Below are 23,811 nucleotides of genomic sequence, written 5' to 3'. Positions count from 1 at the left end.
CAATGTATTGCGGATGTGAGACAGGATATGTGTTTTACCTTTCTTCATGCTCCTGTGGAGAACAACTTGTCAGATGGTGCATTGGAGACTGATGTGTTCCTGTCCTGTCTTTTCACAATACTTTTGCAGATCAACATAAAAGCCCAAAAGACAGCCGTGGTGTCGCTCTTCATTTCTTGGTTCTCCTGTGGTACATAAGAGACCCGCTACATTATGAAGCCAAGATCAATGATATAAATAATCATGGCAAAAAAACTTTGGAGTACTTTAACCTGTCTAGAACTGGGGTGCGCCAACAGCCAATGAAACTGCAGGGCGCCAAATACAAATCAACAGAAATCTCATAAATCAAATTTCTCAAACATACAAGTATCAGGCACCATTTTAACCTCTCTAGGGTAGGTGAGATGCTAACGTCCCACCAGGCCAACATCCGGTGAAACTGCAGAGCGCTAACATTCTAAATACACCATTTGTTATAGTAAACATTCTTGTAAATACATGCATCTTACATCATTTAAAAGATGAATGTCTTATTAATCCAGCCGCTGTGTCCAATTTCAAAAAGGCTTTACTGCGAAAGCAAACCATGTGATTTTCTGAGGACAGCAAGTATTACTAGCATTTTCCAACCAAGCATTAGCGTCACGAAAGTCAGAAATAACAATAAAATAATTCACTTACCTTTGAAGATCTTCCTCTGGTGGCAATGCCAAGTGTCCTAACTACACAGTGAATGTTTGTTTTGTTTGATAACAACCAATTTTATAGCCTAACCCGAAACATTTGTAAACCACTTGCGTCGTGATTTCCGTCTCATTCAACTAATTACACACACTAAACAAACGTTTATCCAGTCATGGTTGGTTTCATTGCAATCCTCTGGTTGTTACTAACACAACCATACTTGATGGTTCTTTTCCCGGGACGAATTGACCGAAACAAACGGATTTGAAGACACCAATCAATGACCTCATTGCGCACCAATGGTAGGACCGGTCTATCGTTGATTGACTGTATTTTGGCCCAATGACCACTGATCATCTTGAAATCTAGCTTGGAAGATAGCCAATGAGCTGAGGTAAACAGCAATATGTAATGGTTATACGTTCGAAGACCTGCCTTTGTCGTAAACTCTGGCGTAAAAAAGAGGATCATTCGCCATTGCAAATCCTACTTGACGGAGCCACGAGTGTTACGCATAGCAGTACATAGTCAATAGCATTTTCAGCAAGTTTATATATTTAAATGATGGCGAATGAATCAGGAAAAGCTAAAACAAAGTCTAGGTATACAGATTTAACCCAAATTATAGAGGAAATTGATAGAGAAAGCGAGACTGAGTTGCTTCATCACCTTCTGTCCCCTCTGCTCCAGCCAGTGGTGTTCAACTGCCCAGATTCATCTCTGCAGGCATGAATGTGCCTCAGGGCAAAAAGGGCAGAGTAGGGAGACATCGTTGTGCCCTTTGTCACAGGAAATACCCCATCACCTGCACCACCTGTTCAGTAATCCTCTGCTTTACACCAGTGCTGCTGGGCCATGGCACCAGCAGCACAATATTGTGTAGAAGACTGAGGGTCTTCACAATATTCTACATAGAAAATGTGTAAATAGTTACCCTTGTTATTTGTTTATGTTTAATTATTATTTTTTAAATATATTTTCTTGGGGTGTGTTAGAATAGCATGTATGTATTTTGTATATTGTTCTTTCCTTCAAAATGTATCACTGTACCAATTTGGCCACTTGGGTACATTTGTGTGAGACACCTGGGTGACTTCATGCTCAATGTCATGTAGCTCGCTCATTTTTGAAGTTATTTGTCTAAAACTTTGCTCAGCAATTGTCGCCATCTTATATTCTTCATTCAGATCATCCCCAGCATCCTATCTGTATGTTTGGCTGTTCTTGTTCATTTGAAAGATGATGCAGCAACAATAAAAAAACTGAAAACGTATGTTTATTTCCTTGTATTTTCTTCGACCAGATTTATTGTGTTATATTCTCCTACATTCAATTCACATTACCAAAAAATTCAGACTGTTTCCTTTCAAATGATACCAAGAAAATGCATATCCTTGCTTCTGGGCCTGAGCTACAGCCAGATAGATTAGGGTATGTTTTTAGGTGGAAATTGAGAAGAAGGGGGGGATACACCAAAGAAGTTAAAGATAAAATTCTCGTTAATCCAGCCACAGTGTCTGATTTCAAAAATGCTTTACAGCGAAAGCTCCACAAACGATTATGTTAGCTCACCACCAAGCCACAGAAAAACCCAGCCATTTTCCCAGCCAAAGAGAGGAGTCACAAAAAGCACAAATAGAGATACAATTAATCACTAACCTTTGATGATCTTCATCAGATGACACTCATAGGACTTTGTTACACAATACATGTATGTTTTGTTCGATAACGTGCATATTTATATAAAAAAATCTAATTTTACATTGGCGTGTTACGTTCAGTAGTTCTAAAACTTGCGGTGATTGTGCAGAGAGCCACATGAATTCACAGAAATACTCATTAGAAATGTTGATGAAAATTCAAGTGTTATGCATGGAACTTTAGATACATTTCTCCTTAATGCAACCGCTGTGTCAGATTTCAAAAAAACTTTGCGGACAAAGCATAATCTGAGTACGGCGCTCAGAGCCCAAACCAACCAAAAGAAATATCTGCCATGTTGCGCAGTCAACATTCGTCAAAAATAGCATTATAAATATTCACTTACCTTTGATGATCTTCAGCAGAATGACTCCCAGGAATCGCAGTTCCACATTAAATGTTTGTTTTGTTCGATAATGTTCATCATTTATGTCCAAATAGCTTCTTTTGTTAGGGCGTTTGGTAAACAAATCCAAACGCGAATTCAGGTCCAGTCGGACGAAAAGTTCAAAAAGTTATATTACAGGTCGAAGAAACTTGTCAAACTAAGTATAGAATCAATCTTTAGGAGGTTTTTATCATAAATGTTCAATAATGTTCCAACTGGAGAATTCCATTGTCTTTTGAAAAGCAATGGAACGAGAGATACCTCTCATGTGAACTCGCGTGACTGAGAACGAGGCTGCTGCCAGACCCCTTAGTCAAACAGGTCTCATTTGCTCCCACTTCACAGTAGAAGCCTGAAACAACGTTCTAAAGACGGTAGACATCTAGTGGAAGCCTTAGGAAGTGCAAAATAACCCATATCCCACTGTGTATTCGATAGGGGCTGAGTTCAAAAACTACAAACCTCAGATTACCCACTCCCTGTTTGGATTTTTTCTCAGGTTTTTGCCTGCCATATGAGTTCTGTTATACTCACAGACATCATTCAAGCAGTTTTATAAACTTCAGAGTGTTTTCTATCCAATACTAATAATAATATGCATATATTAGCATCTGGGACCGAGTAGGAGGCAGTTAACTCTGGGCAAGCTATTCATCCAAAAGTGAAAATGCTGCCCCCTATCCCAAAGAAGTTTTAACAGGTGCATGTTTATCAATAATTGGAAGAAGCAATTTCATAAATTCATCAAGTGCAGCATCTGGATGCTCCTCATGAATCACATCAGACCACAAATATTTTTAACATCATCCACATAAGAGTCACAGCAAAATCTTTTGTATGATCACTTATACATTATTTTAAGCCCAGCTATTAGAACTTTGGCTTTCCTGGATATAGCCACTATATTGTGATCACTGCATCCAATGGGTACGGATACAGCTTTAGAACAAAGTTCTACAGCATTAGTAAAAATGTGATCGATAAATGTGGATGATCTTGTTCCTGTAGTGTTTGTAAACACCCTGGTAGGTTGATTAATAACCTGAACCAGATTACAGGTACTGGTTACAGTAAGAAGAAGCTCTTGAGCTCTTGAGAAGAAGCTCTTGAGTGGACAGCTTGATGAAAACCAGTCAATATTCAGGTCCCCAAGAAATTAGAGCTCTCTGTTTACATCACATACACTATCAAGCATCTCACACATATTATTTAGATACTGACTGTTAGCACTTTGTGGCCTATAGCAACACCACACAAGAAAAGCTTTAGATGTGCCAAGGTAACCTGCAACCACAACACTTCAATAACACTTGACATAAGATCTTATCCAAGCATTACAGGGATAGGGCTCTGAATATTTTCAGCAACACCTCCCCCATAATCATTTCTGTCTCGTCTATAGATGTTATATCCTTGTATTACTACTGATGTATCATCAAATGAATTATCTAAGTGAGTCTCAGAAATGGATAATATAGGAATGTTATCTGGTGTTAGCACGTCATTGATTTCATTAACCTTATTTCTAAGGCTACATATATTAATATGGGCTATTTTCAGCCCTTTCCTGGGAAGCTTATCAGAGATAGAAATAATACTGAAAAGAGCAAACAAAACAAGAGAAAAAAATATACATTCAGCAGTCCAGTAATCAATTGGTGTGTGTGTGTGTGTTCTGCGGGGTTGAAGCTACGAACCCATAGGCTTGGCTCTCTCATCTTTTCCAGGCTTCTGGGAGGGAGGGTAGACAATGAGCCTGTCATAGCGGATGTAAGCAATGTACTCACGTGCTCTGGCTGCTTTCATGGCTGGGATCATTTCTTTCCTTTTCTGGCACACAGCTTCAGGCCTTCATGGTCGAATTGCTGAAAAGAAACCACTACTAAAGCACACCAATAAGAAGAAGAGACTTGCTTGGGCCAGGAAACACAAGCAAAGAACATTAGACCGGTGGAATGATGGCTGGCACTAAATACAGCGAAATTCTTGAGGGAAAACTGTTTCAGTCTTCCAGAGATTTGAGACTGGGACGGAGGTCCACCTTTCAGCATTACAAGCATACTGCTAAAGCAACACTCAAGTGTTTTAAGGGGAAACATTTAAATGTCTTGGAATGGCCGAGTCAAAGCCCAGACCTCAATCCAATTGAGAATCTGTGGTATGACTTAAAGATTTCTGTACACCAGCGGAACCCATCCAACTTGAAGGCTAAGTTTTGCCTTGAAGAATGGGCAAATATTCCAGTGGCTAGATGTGCCAAGCTTATAGAGACATACCTCAAGAGACTTGCAGCTGTAATTGCTGCAAAAGGTGGCTCTACAAAGCATTGACTTTGGGGGGGTGTATGTGAATAGTTATGCACGGTCAAGTTTTCTGATATTTTTTGTCTTATTTGTTTGTTTCAGAATTTAAAATATTTTGCATCTTCAAAGTGGTAGGCTTGTTGTGTAAATCAAACGATACAAACCGCCCAAAAATGTATTTTAATTCCAGGTTGTAAGGCAACAAAATGGGAAAAATGCAAAGGGGGGTGAATACTTTCGCAAGCCACTGTATCTACTATACCTAGCCCTATCCTTAACTCTCAACTTACTCCTTACCGTAGCTCTAACCCTTATTATAAACCTAACCTTAACCAAATTTTAACATTAGCAAACAGTTGCTTATCAACAGATAACAGTTTGTTGATAGTGATGAACTATCCAGACTATCCAAATAAAGTGTGACCAGACGTCTGAGGATGAGAAGGATCATATTGAACACCGTGGACATACATTAAGTATACAAAACATTATGAACACCTTTCTTTCCTTTACATAGATTGTCCAGGTAAATCTAGGTTAAAGCTATGCTCACTTATTGATGTAACTTGTTATTAAATCTACTTCAATCAGTGTAGATGGAGAGGTTAAAGGAGGATTTTCAAGCCTTGAGACATGGATTGTGTGTGTGCCATTCAGAGGGTGAAAAGGCAAGACAAAATATTTAAGTGCCTTTGAACGGGGTATGGTAGTTGGTGCCAGGCACACCGTTTTGTGTCAAGAACTGCAACTCTGGGTTTTTCACACTCAACAGTTTCCCGTGTTTATCAAGAATGATCCATATCAAGAATATGCAACTCAATATTAGGAAGGTGTTCTTAATATTTTGTACACTCAGTGTAGACCCATCTTAGCTGCCTCCATGTGTGGGGATTGATTCATTGTACAGGTTTAAAGAGATATTCAGATAGAATTCTTGTTCATAATGAAGATAGTGTTACAGATTCTTCTTATCTCCAAGCTCCTGGAAATGCTATTACTGACTCCGCAACAAATACATTACTGGCTATAGTAAAGATGGAAAAACTGTCAAAGACAATGATAAACCAATGAGTTTCTTCCCAGAAAATACAGATGAAATTGGTCATTCACATAAATATGAAGGTAGAGACCAACAGGTGGAAAATGCAACTCATGAAGAAATTACCAAACCTAATAGTCTCAAATTATTACCGCTCATTACTAACATACATGAGTAGAATGACACATTTAAAAGTGCAGAAGAAGAACAGTCACTTTTATTATTTTGTTGGAAAGATGAGGCAAGCTGGGGATTCCAAGTAACAAAAGCAGATTACAAGTATCCAAGAATCTGAAGAAAACCCACCCCTTCTCCCAACATCAAAAACAGACTAATTGGAAAACATTTTAAACAACCATCCGCAAACACAGGAAGTAGTCTCCATGTGTAATGGACTCAGGAGGGTCTAGAGCTGTGGCTTGGCTGACTTGCCCCAGTTCCACAGCTTTAGTTTTGCTCTGTGAGGAGAATGTGCTCTCCTGTTGCTCAGTTCCTGTTGCCACTGACACATGGGTAGGAATATTCCCTGTAGCTAGACACATGGGTAGGGTCATTCCCTGTAGCTACAGACACATGGGTAGGGTCATTCCCTTTAGCTACAGACACATGGGTAGGGTCATTCCCTGCAGCTACAGACACCCGGGTAAGGTCATTCCCTGTAGCTACAGACACATGGGCAGTTTCATTCCCTGTTGCTACAGACACATGGGTAGAATCATTCCCTGTAGCTACAGACACCCGGGTAGGGTCATTCCCTGTAGCTAGACACCCGGGTAGGTTCATTCCCTGTCACTAGACACATGGGTAGGGTCATTCCTTGTAGGTACAGACACATGGGCAGGTTCATTCCCTGTTGCTACAGACACATGGGTAGTTTCATTCCCTGTTGCTATAGACACATGGGTAGAATCATTCCCTGTAGGGAACTGTGTGCCACTGCCACCTGCTGGACTATCACGTTCTGAGAAGACACAACTGCTCTGAGAAAATACATTCTGAGAATAAACATCACTGTTCGAAGACACATCACTCTGCCTATTTCTGTTTTCTCTCCGGAATGGCCTTGCCTCTGCGTTGGTGGTTCCTGAAGCTCACCCATCTCCTGGCATTGCACAATGTAATGCCAGTCAGCTGGATGAGCTGCCTGGCGGTGCAGCGGTTTGAGTCAAATTAAGTGTTGTTTGCTATCCTCACACCAAGTACAGGTGCTGAGTCCAGGCTTGCTTCTATTGTTGAGGTGTGGTGGTCTTACCAGTACTTTTTACAGCCGCCGAAGCATCACCCAGGTGGGTGCTGATCTACAGAGGAGCTGTGACTATCGAAAATGACAAGGTGCCTGATGAAGAGCTCCGGGGCCTGTCTGTCAGATGTCTCGACCTCCCTGCCTGTACCATCTATGCTCCCTCCTCTCAAGACAGAAGATAAGAAGTTGAGAAAGGTACTAAAGCTGTGGATGACCATCACCCAAAAACTACCAGATCCTCCTACATTTGTTTTGTGAAAGTTATTTTGTTTTCCTTTTTAAAAGCAACTTTGAGATTCAATATGTAATTGAAAGAGCTACCTATACCAAATAAATCTATTATTCTGACAATTTATTGATTCAGAATGACCTTTTGGAATAACACAATTATGACACCAAAGAACATGTCAACAGAACAATCCATGATGTTCTCTCTGATGTCAAAAAGCATACTCGAGTGATATCCACGTGAAACATTTTAGTACATTTGAGTGATATTTGGTGCTAGTTAGACATATTTAGAAAAGGGCATAACATTTACATTTTAATCGAATATTTATTTCAAAACTGACGCATTACCATCAATTTTATCTAAAAAAAATATTTAGTTGTAAAGAACAGCGACATACAATAATAAATATTGACATACATCATGTGTGAAATGTTATATTAAAAATGACACTGGCAAGGCAACTGCACTTTGGATTCAACTCAAGGAAATATTCTGTAAACGGTAACAGAGGAGATATGAAGAAAATACTTGAATGTTAGTGAAACTGTCTTGAGGGGCAATCTGTGAAGACAAGAACATAGCTAACAATGTAGAAAGAAGATAGTCTCATGATTGCAAAAGACAAACCTCACTCATTCCATCAACATTAAAAATGCCATGCTAAATACTACATCACTAAATACAGAGTACAGTACTACAGGCTGGGAATAGCAGCTCATCATTAGATAGCAGAAGACTAGATTATTTCCATAGATAGCGCCACCTAGTGGAAACTACCTGCTCTAAACTCATGACCTGATCAACATTGCCCATTTACAAATACCAAATGGTCAATGCCATTTTAAACACTTGGTTACACTGAAACATCCTTCAAATAAATCAAAATCTGTAAAAAATAAAATAAAAAGACTCGACATACATTTTTTGCTTAAGGAGCAACTGGAACTTTGGCATTATCATCAGTGTTAAGACAGAACTTTGTAGCAATATCGTGGACAGTGACAGCATTTCATTTCCTGATGAAGTCAAATTGAGATAAAAGTATCAAGGTTCATCATCAATACAAATAAACAACCACAACAACCAATAAATTGCTCTACAATACCAAAATATATTTTTAAATCTCATAATTACCTGTATTTTTTGATCATGTGTAAATAGGTGTATTACATTCATTGCCAACTCTTCAAGAGACACCACTGGGAGTACTTTCCAAATGCCACCCTATTTCCTATATAGTGCATCGCTTTTGAACAGAGCCCTGGTCAAAAGTAATATGGTTCCATCTGGGAAGCAGCCCTGGTGTTTAAAATACAGTCAGGCCAGTCCATGCCTTGATCAGTGCATTCCATAATGGCCCGATCACTATGCACTACGTCAGCGTAGACAACATCCGGTGTATATTATCCCGTTCCCCTACAGCAGTGTTTCCCAGCTCCAGTCCTCCAAAAGCACAACTTTTTGCTGTAGTCCGTTACAAACTAACCTGATTCAACTCATTGAGGGCTTGATGATTAGTTGACAAGTTGAATCAGGTGTGCTTGTCCAAGGCTAAAACAGAAATGTGTGCCGTTAGGGGTACTGGAGAGCTGAAGTTGTGAAACTCTACTCTAAACATCCACCACCAGCTCTAGTCACTAGCCAGTGCATAGCCTAACAGTTCACTGTGTGAAAGAGGAAATGACTCAACAGCAAGCCAATAGGCCTGTCACAGCAAGTACCTGGGATCATTTAACGACACACATATGGCTCAGTTCTGACTCATACTGTACATCTCATCCAAGTATTTTTTGTATTTTCCCCATAACTCCGTAGAAGCAGGCATACATTCACAATTCATTTTCTGCATATTCATAATAACCATTTTCAATGGCTTTTGAAATAATATTTTCTGCTGATAACCTTTGGCCAAAATAAAGTAACGCTTCGATTAGGTCATTCATGTCAGCTTCCATGCCCACCTTCTCCAACCATACTTTCAACAGTTCATAGACTCTATCTTCAGGATGAAGGTGCGCAGAGCTTTTTATAGCATTGTCAGAGAGTCCGATATGCCTGAAGAATCTGTTATGGTAGTGAACATCCAGCTCTTCAAAAAGTTCAAAACTTTTCTTCAAGGACTCATCACCTGAAAACAAAAAGGCATGTCAAGACCATGACATCAAAGCCCACCATTCAATAGTGTATTATCATCTTAGGATACATATTATTTTATGTTATTAACTAGTCTAAAACCATAAAATATAGAGGGTATACTCTCACCATTCAAAGGAACCAGTTTTATGAGGACATTTTCCTAAAAGAAATACAAATAAAGAAACAATATGGTCAGTTATGAATCCTAAAACAGAAGTCTGGCTCCTTAATTAGGCCTGTGCACTAGCTCTGAAGTTAACTCTTGGAGGGTCATGCAGGAGGGTAGGTGAAGGACCTCTACAACAGCTCTGGGCTTCTTGCACATGCAGGGTCAAGGAAGGGACTAAGGGCAGAGACATCTATAAATCACATTTACAATGCCTTCAGAAAGTATCGACACCCCTTTACTTTTTCCACATTTGGTTGTGTGACAGCCTGAATTGAAAATGGATTCAACTTTGTTTTTTTGTCACTGGCCAAAGCAAAATACTTCCACATTATAGGGTGTTTCAAAACATGTTTTGTGCAAATTAATTTAAAAAAGAAAATCTGAAATGTCTTGAGTCAATAAGCATTCAACCCCTTTGCAAGCCTAAATAAGTTCAGAAATAAAAATGTGCTCAACTCACATAATAAGTTGCATGGACTTACTCCATGTGCAATCAAAGTGTTTAACATGATTTTTGAATGACTACCTTACCTCTATACCCCACACATACAGATAATTGTAAGGTCCCTCTGTCGAGCAGTGCATTTCAAACACAGATTCAACCACAAAGACCAGGGAGGTTTTCCAATGCTTCGCAAAGGGCACCTATTGCTAGTTAGGTAAAAAAGAAAAAAGAAAAGCAAAAAAGCAAACACTGAATATCCCTTTGAGGATGGTGGAGTTATTCATTACACTTTGGATGGTGTATCATGACACCCAGTCACTACAAAGATACAGGTGTCCTTCCTAACTCAGCTTGAAGTATTGTGAAAATAATAATGTGCAAATATTGCAAAATCCAGGTGTGGAAATATCTTAGAGACTTACCGCTGTAGTCGGACTCAGGGGTGTCTCATGTAAATTAGATATGTCTGTATTTCATTTTTAATAAATTAGCAAACATTTCTAAAAACATGTTTTCACTTTGTCATTATGGGGTATTGTGTGTAGATGGGTGAGAGAAAAAAATGGATTTAATCCATTTAGAATTCAGGCTGTAACACAACAAAATGTGGAATAAGTCAAAGGGTCTAAATACTTTCTGAAGGCACTGTTTGTGCTTGGGCTTGGGCTTGGCCATTAGCAAGAATTCAGCAAATCTTCAAAAACATGTCTAAAAATGCACACTAGAAAAGACTGGTGACCGACCTAGTAAGTCTTCGTCAAGATGGTGCAAAGGGAGTAGCACTACTTCAAAATGGGACATGGTGGCTAAGCGTCCATTTGACCGTAAGATTAATTATTAAGTGTGTGTACTAATGCTATCATACATCAGACAACTGTGGCTTTCAACAAACAGTAAGTTAATGGAGCAGAGAATAGAAAGTAAGACCAGATCCAGAATAGGATGAGTACTAAATTAACTATAAGGATGGAGTTAAAAAAGAGCTTGGGGGAAGACAGGGGAAGGTAAGTTAGCCTGAGCATGATCAGAGCAGCTGCTCTCACCCCAGCCGAAGAGCCAGGCTGCCTCTTGGCCGAAGGGCTGGGAAGCGGGGAGGATCTGGGGAGGGGGGCTGAGGGTAGTGCAGACAGACTGGACTGGGAGGAGTTGGTGGTGTTGGGGAGACTGTCGCCCAGTCCATTGTCCTCATCCTCTGAGGCTTTGGCACCCACCGCCTGGGTCTTTTCCAGCAAGGGATAGAGCTGTGTGTCATCCAGCACAGCATTCTGGTTGTTCTGCCTCTCCTCAATTGACCTGTTATTTTGATCATCCTGCAAAATATGAAAAATTATGTTGTCTAATGAGGATTTTTTTTTGCTGTTCAATGGTGCCGTTTGCCATGTTCTCACAAAATGTGTGTAATTTTATCAGAATTAATCAAATTCGATATGCAGTGCTGATTGAGTGACACTGTGAATGTGAAAATAACATTTGAATGAGACTGACTGACGCACCACCACAACTTTTAGCGTCCCACTGGGATTATTCTGGGTGTCTGGAACAGAGGAAATGTGACTCAGATACGGCACTTTACATCCAGGTACAATATTGACTGTTCTGTTGACAGCCTTAAGACGCAGTGAGCTTCAAAGCTTTGAGGCTATGTGTCCTCTGGATGGCACCCCATTCTCTTTATATTGCACTACTTTTGACCAGGGCATATAGGGCTCTGGCCAAAAGTAGTGCACTATATATGGAATAGGGTGCTATTTGGAACACAGCCTGAGCCTTCACTATTGAAAGCAAAGGTATTTATTTTATATAAAATGACCTTACCTGTCCTTTTAAAGAGCTTTCGCCTCATCCAATAGACACCGGCAAGTGCAGCAGTGATACCCAGTACTGCCACCACAATCACAACTACTGTTTCCATAGAGAGAAAATTGTCACAACCACATCCCTCTGCTGTTTTCCAAATTAGCAGTTTGCTGTTTGAGTCCCAGATTGTCCCTTTATATTCAGAACGTCAATTATCAAATACATTCAACATTAATAATATTTACAAAAATAACGACACAACAGAGCATGCAGCAAGGTGATGTATGCTGTACCTGGGCCTGGAGTTTTACCTGAGATGGTGCTGGATGTGGGCAGTCTGGTCTCACAGACCGTGTTGGACATAGTGGTGCAGTTCTTCACCCTCACCTCATTGTCTTTACATCTGGGAGAAGAGGAGGGTTTCAACAAAAATACATTTTAAAAATAAAAAGATAAGGAATGTGTAAGGTGAACATTCTTCATTTTGTAATGTTTAATGATAATCTAATGGAAGTTAGTTTGTCAAGTATCAGTGAGTATGCTCAAATATTCTATGGACCTACCTTGAGCACTTTTTGCACACCTCGCAGGCTTGGTCAGGGACACAGAAATACCCTGGTTTACACTGGCACTCTGTGTTCTGAGTGATGGTGCATGTCTTTGTGGTCACCTGATCTGTGACAGGAACACAGAGTTTGGCATGTTCAAAACACAAAGAGCATCACAGAGTAGAACTGCTGATGTCGGCTCTGTTTCGTCATTCATTTTAAATGGCATAACGCCATCGTCAAATAGAATTTACCTGAGCGACACTTAGTGCACTTTAAGCACTGTGGCAGTCCGTTATCATGCTCTGTGTATGTGTCGAGGTCACAGTCCTCACATGTTCCTTTCTCCAAGGCACCCGTGCAGTACGCTTTGACATATTTACCTGAGGCCATAGAGAAACAACAGTTGTCTACCTATACATAAAGCAGACACTTGACGGTCAACTAAATATTCATTACTGTAGCCATATAACCGGAGTCATTACAAGGTCAAACTTGCTTCAGTAGTTCCCATTATGGATTTCAGCTTGTGACTAGCTAAGTCCCAAATAGCACCCTATTCCCTATATAGTACACTACTTTAGACCAAGGGCTCTGGTCACAGGTAGTGCACTATATAAGGAATAGCATAGGGTACCATTTCGGATGCATACACTGTGGATCTCAAATCTTCATTTGTCTCACCAGCTGGGCAATTCAAACAGCAGATGTTGTCATGTGGGTACTCCAGGTTTTCCCTGCATGAGATGTCCCGCTGTTTCCTGTTCCTGACGCTGCCTCCTGTCTGTGTCAACTCAAGGCCAGATTGAGCTGCCGCCATGGGGTTGAGGGCCCAGATGAGGACAACCTTAGATAAAGATGAACAGCTTGTATTAAAAACACACTGTCATCCAGTTGTCCCCTTGTTTCCTGTAGACACCCATAGCATCTAAGCAAAGTGTAATCAAAGTGGGTTAGCAAATCTGCATTGTAGAGCTAGTTATTTATTGTCTCACAATATGGCATTATCAAATCTAACTTTTTTTGTCATATGCACAGGAAACAGTGTAGTCTACACAGTACAATGACATTATTGACTTTACAATAAAACCGGGAATACCTCTAGGTTCCATATTAATGAGTAACCAGGGAAGGGCAAAATCACAATCCCAGAATATTTTGGAGATCATCCAAACCTTGTTAGCAAAGCAATTTCTTAGCTTTTGTACATACAGAGCTCCTTGTTCAAATGACATCATAGTTTGCAACACTTAGGTTTAATAACAGGACCAATATAATTTCATTCCTGATCACACCACTGACTCTCTAGCAAAACAAATACAAAGTTCAGCTGCTATGGAAGAGGGGATGCAATAAATGGGAATTTCCATCAACGGCCATATTGGAGACGGCTCATAAATCTCTCACTTAAATATTGAGACATGGTTGACTACTAATATGCCATTTAATGTGATGTGTAGAAAATGAGACATCAGCAAGTTGCCAGTCATTGAGAATATGGTTATTTTAGGCTGCATTTAAAAGCACCCCAATCCTGATCTCTTGCTATTAATTGGGAAAATATCAGAATTGGGATGCCTCTAAACGCAGCCTCTTACACAGTGAAAATGGAAGATATGTTAAACCCTGTCTTTTTTATCCCTGTCACTTCAACTATAAGTGAAGCAAGCCTAATGATTAGTAATTTCTGTAGTTACACAAACATGATTTTGAAACTGTTCCAATGGGTTCAAATTCATCTCCAAGCAGACACATGCTGAATTAATAAGATCACTGAAAAATAATGTTGCCAGTGTAAATATGAGGTAAAAATGTTCTACAGCCTAGGTCTTCATATGGTTGAACTAGGCCTGTGTGTGTACTGTATTTATCAGCTAAAGACAAATAAGGACGGTGTTTGCAATTTCCCCACTAATCCCTTTGGAACTGCCGCTGAGTCACAAGATACATGGGCACACCCAATTTAGTAACCTGTATTCACCTGTACATTACAGTGGAGTATGTCCAAATATGGCCTTCCTACAAACCTGCTGAACAAATTAAAACCCAAGCACATTCCAGACAAGACGCTACGTGACAGCTAGACAGAATAATAAACTGGATGATTCGAACCCTGAATCCTGATTGGCTGACAGCCGTGGTATATCAGACCGTATACCATGGGTATGACAAAACATGTACATACTTCTCTAATTATGTTGGAAACCAGTTTATAATAGCAATAAGGCACCTCAATGGTTTGTGATGTATGGCCAATATACCACAGCTACGGGCTATATCCAGGCACTCAGCTTTGCATCGTACGTAAGAACAGCCCTTAGTCATGTTATATTAGCCATATACAGTTGAAGTCGGAAGTTTACATACACTTATGTTGGAGTCATTAAACCTTGTTTTTCAACCAAACCATACATTTTGTTAACAAACTATAGTTTTGGCAAGTTGATTATGACATCTACTTTGTGCATGACAATTAATTGATCCAACAATTGTTTACAGATTATTTTACTTAATCACAATTCCAGTGGGTCAGAAGTTTACATACACAGCTTGGAAAATTCCAGAAAATTATGCCATGGCTTAAGAAGCTTGACATCATTTGAGTCAATTGAAGGTGTACCTGTGGTAGTATTTCAATGCCTAACTTCAAACTCAGTGCCTCTTTGCTCGATGCTTGACATTATGGGAAAATCAAAAGAAATCAGCTAAGACCTCAGAAAAACATTGTAGACCTCCACAAGTCTAGTTCTTCCTTGGGAGCAATTTCCAAATGCCTGAAGGTACCATGTTCATCTGTACAAACAATAGTATGTAAGAATTTAACACCATGGGACCACACAGCCGTCATACCGCTCAGGAAGGAGACGCATTCTGTGTCCTAGAGATGAACATGCTGTGGTGCAAAACGTGCAAATCAATCCCAGAACAACAGCAAAGGACCTTGTGAAGATGCTGTAGGAAACAGGTACAAAAGTATCTATAGCCATAGTAAAACGAGTTCTAGTTTGCAACTGCACATGGGGACAAAGATCATACTTTTTGAAAAAATGTCCTCTGGTCTGATGAAACAAAAATAGAACTGTTTGGCCATAATGACCATCGTTATGTTCGGAGGAAAAAGGGGGAGGCTTGCAAGCCGAAGAACACCATCCCAACCATGAAGCATGGGGGTGGCAGCATCATGTTGTGGGGGTGCTTTGCTGCAGGAGGGACTGGTGCACTTCACAAAATAGATGGCATCATGAGGAAAGAAAATTATGTGGATATATTGAAGCAACATCTCAAGACATCAGTCAGGAAGTTAAAGCTTGGTTGCAAATGGGTCTTCCAAATGGACAATTGAGTGTATGTACACTTTTGAACCACTGGGAATGTGATGAAAGAAATAAAAGCTGAAATACATAATTCTCTCTACTATTATTCTGACATTTCACATTCTTAAATAAAGTGGTGATCCTAACTGACCTAAAACAGGGATTTTTTTTTACCAGGATTAAATGTCAGGAATTGTGAAAAACTGAGTTTAACCTCTTGGGTAGGGGGCAGTATTTTCACGTCCGGATGAAAAGCGTGCCCAAAGTAAACTGCCTTGTTACTCAGACCCAGAAGCTAAGATATGCAGATAATGGTAGATTTGGATAGAAAACTCTAAAGTTTCTACAACTGTTAAAATTATGTCTGTCTATGAGTATAACAGAATTGATATGACAGGCGAAACCCAGAGGACAAACCACCCCCCCCAAAAAAAAAAACAAATTCAGCCTACTACTGTTTTCAATGGCTGTCACTTTTATTATAAGGCAAAATTCTCCCAGATTGCAGTTTCTAGGGCTTCCACTAGATGTCAGTCTTTAGAGTTTCATGCTGGTTTTTGGAAAAATGAGCCAGAAATTGTAGTTTTTCTAGGCGGCTCTCATTTTGGCTGTAGTGTTTCCAAGCGAGTGGAAGAAGACAATAACGAGTCTTAAATTGTGTTTATTTACGTATTAGGGTACCTAAGGTTTGATTATAAAGGTTGTTTGACTTGTTTGGAAAAGTTTATTAGTAACGTTTGGGATTAATTTTGTATGCATTTTGATGGAGCAAAACTGGGTGGAATATTGACAGAAGCGCGCGAGCTAAAATTAGTTTTTATGGATATAAAGAAGGACATTATCGAACAAAAGGACCATTTGTGATGTATCTGGGACCTTTTGGAGTGCCAACAGAAGAAGATCAAAGGTAAAGCATTTATTATAATCGCTATTTCTGACTTGTGGTGCACCTGCCTGGTTGAAATATGTTTTTCATGCTTTTGTATGCGGGGCGCTGTCTTCAGATAATCGCATGGTGTGCTTTCGCCGTAAAGCCTTTTTGAAATCTGATACAGCGGCTGGATTAACAAGAAGTTAAGCTTTATTTTGATCTATTACACTTGTGATTTTATGAAGGTTAAATATTTATAATTCTGTAGTTTGAATTTTGCGCACTGCAATTTCACCGGATGTTGGCCAATTTGGGACAGCCCGGCCCATAAGTTAAATGTATTTGGCTAAAGTGTATGTAAACTTCCGACTTCAACTGTATATGAATGTCAGCATGTATTCTTTCTGTAGATAATAGCATCCTGTCAGGCTGTATCACCGCCCGCAACGGTCTCCAGAGGGTGGTGCGGTCTGCCACGGCCTGTTCACCCCGCTATCATCCAGAAGGCGAGGTCAGTACAGGTGCATGACAGCTGGAACCGAGATACTGAAAAACAGCTTCTATCTCAAGGCTATCAGACTTAAATAGCCATCACTAGCCGGCTTCCACCCGGTTATGCAACACTGTGACTGGCCTATATACATAGACTTGGATTCACTGGCCACTTAAATAATGGAACACTAGTCACTTTAATAACATTTACATATTGCTTTACTCATCTCATATGTATATACTGTATTCTATTCTACTGTATATTAGTCAATGCCACTGACATTGCTCGATCTAATATTTATCATTTCCATTCTTTTACTTTTAGATTTGTGTATTGTTGTGAATTGTTAGATACTACTGCACTGTGAGTTGTGAAATGCTTGTGTTCCTTACACCAGCAATAACATCTGCTAAATATGTGCATGTGAACATTAAACTTTGATTTGATGATTCTGCCAGTGTCTTTGTGCAAAGATGAGGGTCGCTAGACTTCAATGTTCATAGTATTGGCGTCAGATGGAAGAACAGAGGACACAGATGATTATTGTATCGTGTGAAACATTCAGACTTTGATGTTGTGGGATTCTCTCTGGTGTTTACAGAACATTGGTGCTGTGAGATGAGGATATCAGGACCTGCTTAGACAAAACAATTGTAGCAGTAGAACAAACGATTCCAATGTAAGAGAAGAAAATGAGCTGTTATTGGCAGAGAGGTTTGGAACAGTCTTTTTTATTGGTTTATTAACTCAATTTACTGCCTGGTGATGGCACCATGGAAGGCCAAAACTCCATCCCACCAAAACAGGCTGAAATTTCAGGCAGTCTATTCAAACAGCTCTTAAACTAAAAGGGCATTATCATAATTTTCACAATATTATTCCAACCTCATATAGTACAGCTGGGCAATAAGGACAAAATATAATTTCACAATATTTGACGTTATGATGGTATTTGACGATATTTTCTGTTTTTGGATAATAAAAGTTCTAAATATGCTTTATGATAATTTCATGACCATAGGGTGGCAACCCAAATTCTAAGTGATTTCAAATGGGGCTTTCAATCCAACTCCAAACAAAGATCATTTTCATCATTTTAAATCAATTTCTGCACTTTTATTAGAAACGTCCACACTGTGCCACGCAGCATGATATGGGCAAAAAAATCTAAGCCCATATAATTGGTGAACTGTTGGAATCACGGAATATAATGATTATTCTAATTCTATAGTTGGAATATAGTGGGAAGCACCTTGAATATATTGTTGTTTGAAAACGAATGAAAACGAATGAATAAGCCAGGGAGGAATTATTGACAGGGTTGGTCAGTGTTTCCAGGAGACCATAATTAGATGTTACCCTTTCCATGACAGACTGACCAGGTGAATCCTTGTGAAAGCTATGATCCCTTATTGATGTCACTTTTTGAATCCACTTAAAACCAGTGTAGATGAAGGGGAGGACACAGGTTGAAGAAGGATTTCTAAGGCTTGAGACATAGATTGTGTATGTGTGCCATTCAGAGGGTGAATGGGCAAGACAAAATATGTAAGTGCCTTTGAACAGTGTAGTAGGTGCCAGGCGCACCGGTTTGAGTATGTAAAGAACTGCAATGCTGCTGGGTTTTTTCACACTCAACAGTGACCCGTGTGTATCAAGAATGGTACACCACCCATGTCCTTGTGAATTGAGGCTGTTCTGAGGGCAACTCAGTATTAAGAAAGTGTAACTCATGTTTGGTATACTCAGTGTATATAAAACACAGGAAATTACATTGACTCCACTGGGGCTTTAAGCCATACATAAGGTTTATTTATTTTAAATGTAGTTCTATCCTTGTGATGCAGGCCCACTTCTACATTCATGTTGTGTATTATCTAACATTCGATCTGGTTGGATCCGAGGAAGAGGAAAGGGGATACCTACTCAGTTGCACAACTGAATGCATTCAAACGAAATACAGCTATTTTTTTCGTTTTGCAGTAGCTTCTGCTTTAGCCGCTAATAAAATACAAAAACTATACAGGCCTACTTTTGAGAAGGCACCGAGGCTAATAAACAAGTATTCTCGAGTACAACCTCAACTGATTTAAATCCTTCATAAATGAGTAAATAGGATCAGTGACAAACAATGTCATATATTGTTAACATTCTCCTGCCATGAAAGCTTAATAACTTGACCCACATTTGTGATAACACATGTGGTAGTGTCAGAGATATACAACCTCCTACAGCACAATATAACAACTGATGCCAACATCTTGAACTTTAAACACATTTGCTTGAGTTGTAGCAGAGGCTGTATAAAGTGCATTCGGAAAGTATTCAGATCCCTTACCTTTTTCCACATTGTTACATTACAGCCTGATTCTAAAATGTATTAATTTGTCCGTCCCCCCCTTCAATCTACACAATACCCCATAATGACATAGCAACAACAGGTTTGAAGTTTTAGCAAAATTAAACCCTGGAAATATCACATTTAAATAAGTATCCAGACCCTTTATTCAGTACTTTGTTGGGGCCCCTTTGGCAGCAATTACAGTCTCAAGTCTTCTTGGGTATGACGCTACAAGCTTGGCACACCTGTATTTGGGAATTTCTCCCATTCTTTTCTGCAGATCCTCTCAAGCGCTGTCAGGTTGATTGGGGAGCGCCGCTTCACAACTATTTTCAGGTCTCTCCAGAGATGTTCCATCGGGTCCAAGTCCGGGCTCTTGCTGGACCACTCAAGGACATTCAGAGACTTGTCCCGAAACCACTCCTGCATTGTTTTGGCTGTGTGGTTAGGGTCGTTGTCTTGTTGGAAAGTGAACCGTCGCCCTGGTTGACTCAAATTAAGTTGTAGGGCCCTAAGCACACAGCCAAGACAACGGCCCTAAGCACACAGCCAAGACAGCGAAGTAGTGGCTTCGGGACAAGTCTCTTAAATGCCCCAGCCAGAGCCCGGACTTGAACCTGATCTAACATCTCTGAAGAGACCTGAAAATAGATGTGCAGCGACGCTCCCCATCCAACCTGACAGAGCTTGAGAGGATCTGCAGATAAGAATGGGGAAAAACTCCCCAGGTGTGCCAAGCTTGTAGCGCCATACCCAAGAAGACTTAAGGCTGTAATCGCTACCAAAGGTGCCCCAACAAAGTACTGAATATAGGGTCTGAATACTTATGTAAATGTGATATTTCTATAACAAATGTGTAATCAATTAGCAAAAAGGTCTAAATACCAGTTTTTACTTTGTCATTATGGGGTATTGTATGTAGGTTGATGAAGGGAAAATAACAATTTGATCAATTTTAGAAAAAGGCGTAGTGTAACAAAATGTGGAAAAAGTCATGGGGTCTGAATACTTTTCAAATGCACTGAACATCAAACTTCTCAGAGTGGGGGTGCTAATCTAGAAACAGTTTTGCCTTTTAAGATCTTAATGAATAAGATCACATGGATAGGGGGACTTCACCACCCTGCTCTGAGATGCTTGATAACTAGTCTCCCTAGGCCGATTGGAAGTCTGGGATTTCCGTGACTTGATGATAGCTGTGGCCACAGAGCTGGACCTGTGCTACTTTAGTAGGTAATCAGATTCATCACTTTTCACAAGTAGATCATAATGGTTAGTTATTTTACACAGAACACAAGATGACATGTTTCCCCCAGAGTAGATATTCTACGACCTTGTTCCCTGTAAAAATATACCATTTGATTAGAGTTGAAATTAAAGGGTATGTTGTTGCCATTTTTCAACAGGTGCACACCTGGGAAATAAAATATAGGCATAGACTACCGTATGGAGCGGCCACCTCATTGTAATATATAACATCTTAAGCACGAGGTACACAAACTGCACAACTTTAACGGCATATCAGATTAAAAAACATGTATGAGTATGTCCAGCAGTGTTCTAGAATATTGGACCGTCAGCATTTATACTTGTCTAATTCCAGGAGATGTGTTCAGAAATCTACATTTTCAAAATGCAGATCATAAAAAAAACAACTTTTAAACCATTTCATGTGTTTTATATTGCTTGCAATGAAATAAAGCTACTTTTGCTAAAACTATGCATGGTCATCATATTTATAATGTTTATCATAGGAAGAGTGTAGCCAGCTACATTTCCTAATGTTTTCCTTGAAGTTAATCTTGCATTTTACCTGAGAAAAGTAGGCTACACTGAGAAAAGTACTGGAGAAAAGTATACTTAACAAAAATATAAATGCAACATGCAATAATTTCCAAGATTTTACTAAGTTACAGTACATATAAGGAAATCAGTCCATTGAAATAAATATATTAGGCCCTAATCTATGGATTTCACATGATTGGGCAGGGGTGCAGCCATGGGTGGGCTTTGGAAGGCATATGTCCACCCACTGGGGAGCCAGGCCAAGCCAAATGAGTTTTTCCCCCAAAAATGGCTTTATTACAGACAGAAATACTCCTCAGACGATCCCACAGGTGAAGAAGCCAGATGTGCAGGTCCTAGGCTGGCATGGTTACACGCGATATGCGGTTGAGGCCAGTTGAACACACTGCCAAATTCTCTAAAATAACATTATGGTACAGAAATTAACATTCGATTCTCTGGCAACAGCTCTGGTGGACATTCCTACTATGCTCACTAACAGGGATGTAAACAAAATTCTGCAAAAAAAAATGTATGAGAAATAAGCTTTTTGTGCATATGAAAGATTTCTGAGGTCTTATTTCAGCTCATGAAACCAACACTTTACATGTGGAGTTTATATTTTTGTTCAGAGTAACTGCACATCAGTCCGAGCGTTGTCTGCTAATAGAATGCCTGTTTATGTATCCTCATCCACGTGGAGAAGTGCAACTGAAGCACATAATGTCTGATGCCAAGCAGAAATTACAATAAGAATTTTAGATCTGCATTTACAAAACATTTCTTATATATAAAAATCTCTGTGTGAACTGTCAAGACACTTAAATGAATAGCGGAAATGTCTGCCACCTGAGAGTTGTGGATTCTGGCTGTGTGTTCCCCGTGTATGGTGGTCACAGAGCCGCGTACCTATGTCACAACTATCGCATGTCACAACTATCGCATCTCAGCGACGATTTACTCGATATCTCACAATGGGACGCCGGACTAAGTATGCGGCTCTGAGACCAAAATTCCCAACCAACGCGTCCTCTATTCATTTGAATGTGTTGACAGTTGGAGAAATTGCTTGAGCTGCGCTGAGAATTAAACACTGCTGTGCATATGTGTACACGTTTGGTACTATGATATGCCTTTAGTCAAGCAGTAGGCTACACCGGCTTCAACCGGCGCCACACAAAAATGTCACACCTTTATGAGGCCGTTCCCTTGGCATGTTTACGCGACATTCTTTCTGCCCGACCACATGGCGCATCGACTCTGAATATATTTGGATCAAAATTAGGCCAACATCGATAGTTTCATTGGCGTGTGAATGGCATCGCTACGTGCAGTGTGTGAACAATGTTCCCAGTCAATTTGATCCCACAGACCGACACAAGTGTCGCGTGAAGAAAAAAATAAATAACTTACCATCAAATGTATATAGCTCATACTCAAAGGTGGCGTTGAGAGAACCACTATCCGACTATACTCAACGGTGGTGTACACATCCCAGTTGAGGGAACCAGCATCCGATATTATACTTTTTCACGCGGAGCAAAACTTTAGCCAACTCTCCTCATGAGAGAACTTTCCAGATGACGATTGCGCAGTCTCCGTCACGCCCCTTTAGTCAATAGATTATCTAGGTAAATCCCAATTTAACCTTGTCCTCTATCCTAGACACTGTTTTTGTCTATAAAAATGTCTAAAATGAAGTGCAAATAGGCCTCGATGCCTAGTACTTGTTCCATTATTATTATTATCATCCACAAAATTAAAGGATGCTTTTTGGGATAACTTGATACATGTTTAATTACAGTATAAATGCAAATAGAAAACACAATATGGATTGAGTTATTGACTATGTCTTATTCCATATATCATACACGGGAGTTAAAGAGTATATATAAACCATTAAAAATGCGGTTTTAGTTGGGGAAAACCCACTTTGTAAAATGTATAGGATTACAAGGCACACAACATTATCAATGTGGAAAACGCTCTTTCTGTGTGTGTCAGTTTGACATTATCTTTGCAACAGTTGTCTGCTCTGTTGAGATACAGTATCTCTAGTCTCTCACGCAGACACGGCCATATAGTCACAGGAAGGGGGGGGTTAAACGGACTCATTTGCTCAGAAAGAGGAATTTCATACTCACATAAGAGTGTTGGGGCTCATGAACAAGTACAACTAACAGTGAACTGTGAAACTACACTAACCTGTTCAACCTCGTCTACTGATATAATAATGTGTATGGTTTAGATCAAATTTAAGTATATTTTTGACCTATTTAGTTCATATCAAATTCAATATTCATATTTACAATGAAAGTT

The 23,811-nt window shown here is 39.7% G+C and overlaps 1 protein-coding gene across 5 annotated transcripts; it reads right to left on the bottom strand.

Moving 5' to 3' along the window:
• Positions 1-7,696: 7,696 nt before the first annotated feature.
• LOC112265338 (tumor necrosis factor receptor superfamily member 10B-like) lies at positions 7,697-23,072 on the bottom strand. 5 transcript variants are annotated; one of them, XM_024438327.2, is made up of 10 exons: positions 22,906-23,072; positions 13,373-13,535; positions 12,943-13,071; positions 12,704-12,815; positions 12,434-12,543; positions 12,159-12,245; positions 11,837-11,877; positions 11,555-11,653; positions 9,856-9,889; positions 7,697-9,721 (listed from the first exon to the last, which is right to left on the bottom strand). In XM_024438327.2, the coding sequence occupies exons 1-10, from the start codon at positions 22,924-22,926 to the stop codon at positions 9,423-9,425; spliced, it is 1,095 nt and encodes a 364-aa protein (XP_024294095.1). In that variant the 5' UTR covers positions 22,927-23,072; the 3' UTR covers positions 7,697-9,422. The 5 variants fall into 5 exon arrangements, with proteins under 5 accessions (XP_024294095.1, XP_024294092.1, XP_024294091.1 ...); XM_024438324.2 differs by having other exon boundaries at positions 11,387-11,653; positions 12,159-12,242; XM_024438323.2 differs by having other exon boundaries at positions 11,387-11,653; positions 22,906-23,071.
• Positions 23,073-23,811: the final 739 nt, after the last annotated feature.

The sequence above is a fragment of the Oncorhynchus tshawytscha genome, linkage group LG12 (assembly GCF_018296145.1).
Source record: "Oncorhynchus tshawytscha isolate Ot180627B linkage group LG12, Otsh_v2.0, whole genome shotgun sequence".
In the NCBI taxonomy this organism is placed as follows: domain Eukaryota; kingdom Metazoa; phylum Chordata; class Actinopteri; order Salmoniformes; family Salmonidae; genus Oncorhynchus; species Oncorhynchus tshawytscha.
The sequence above is the reverse complement of the archived record's forward strand: the minus strand, read 5'-3'. Positions and strand labels throughout refer to the sequence as shown.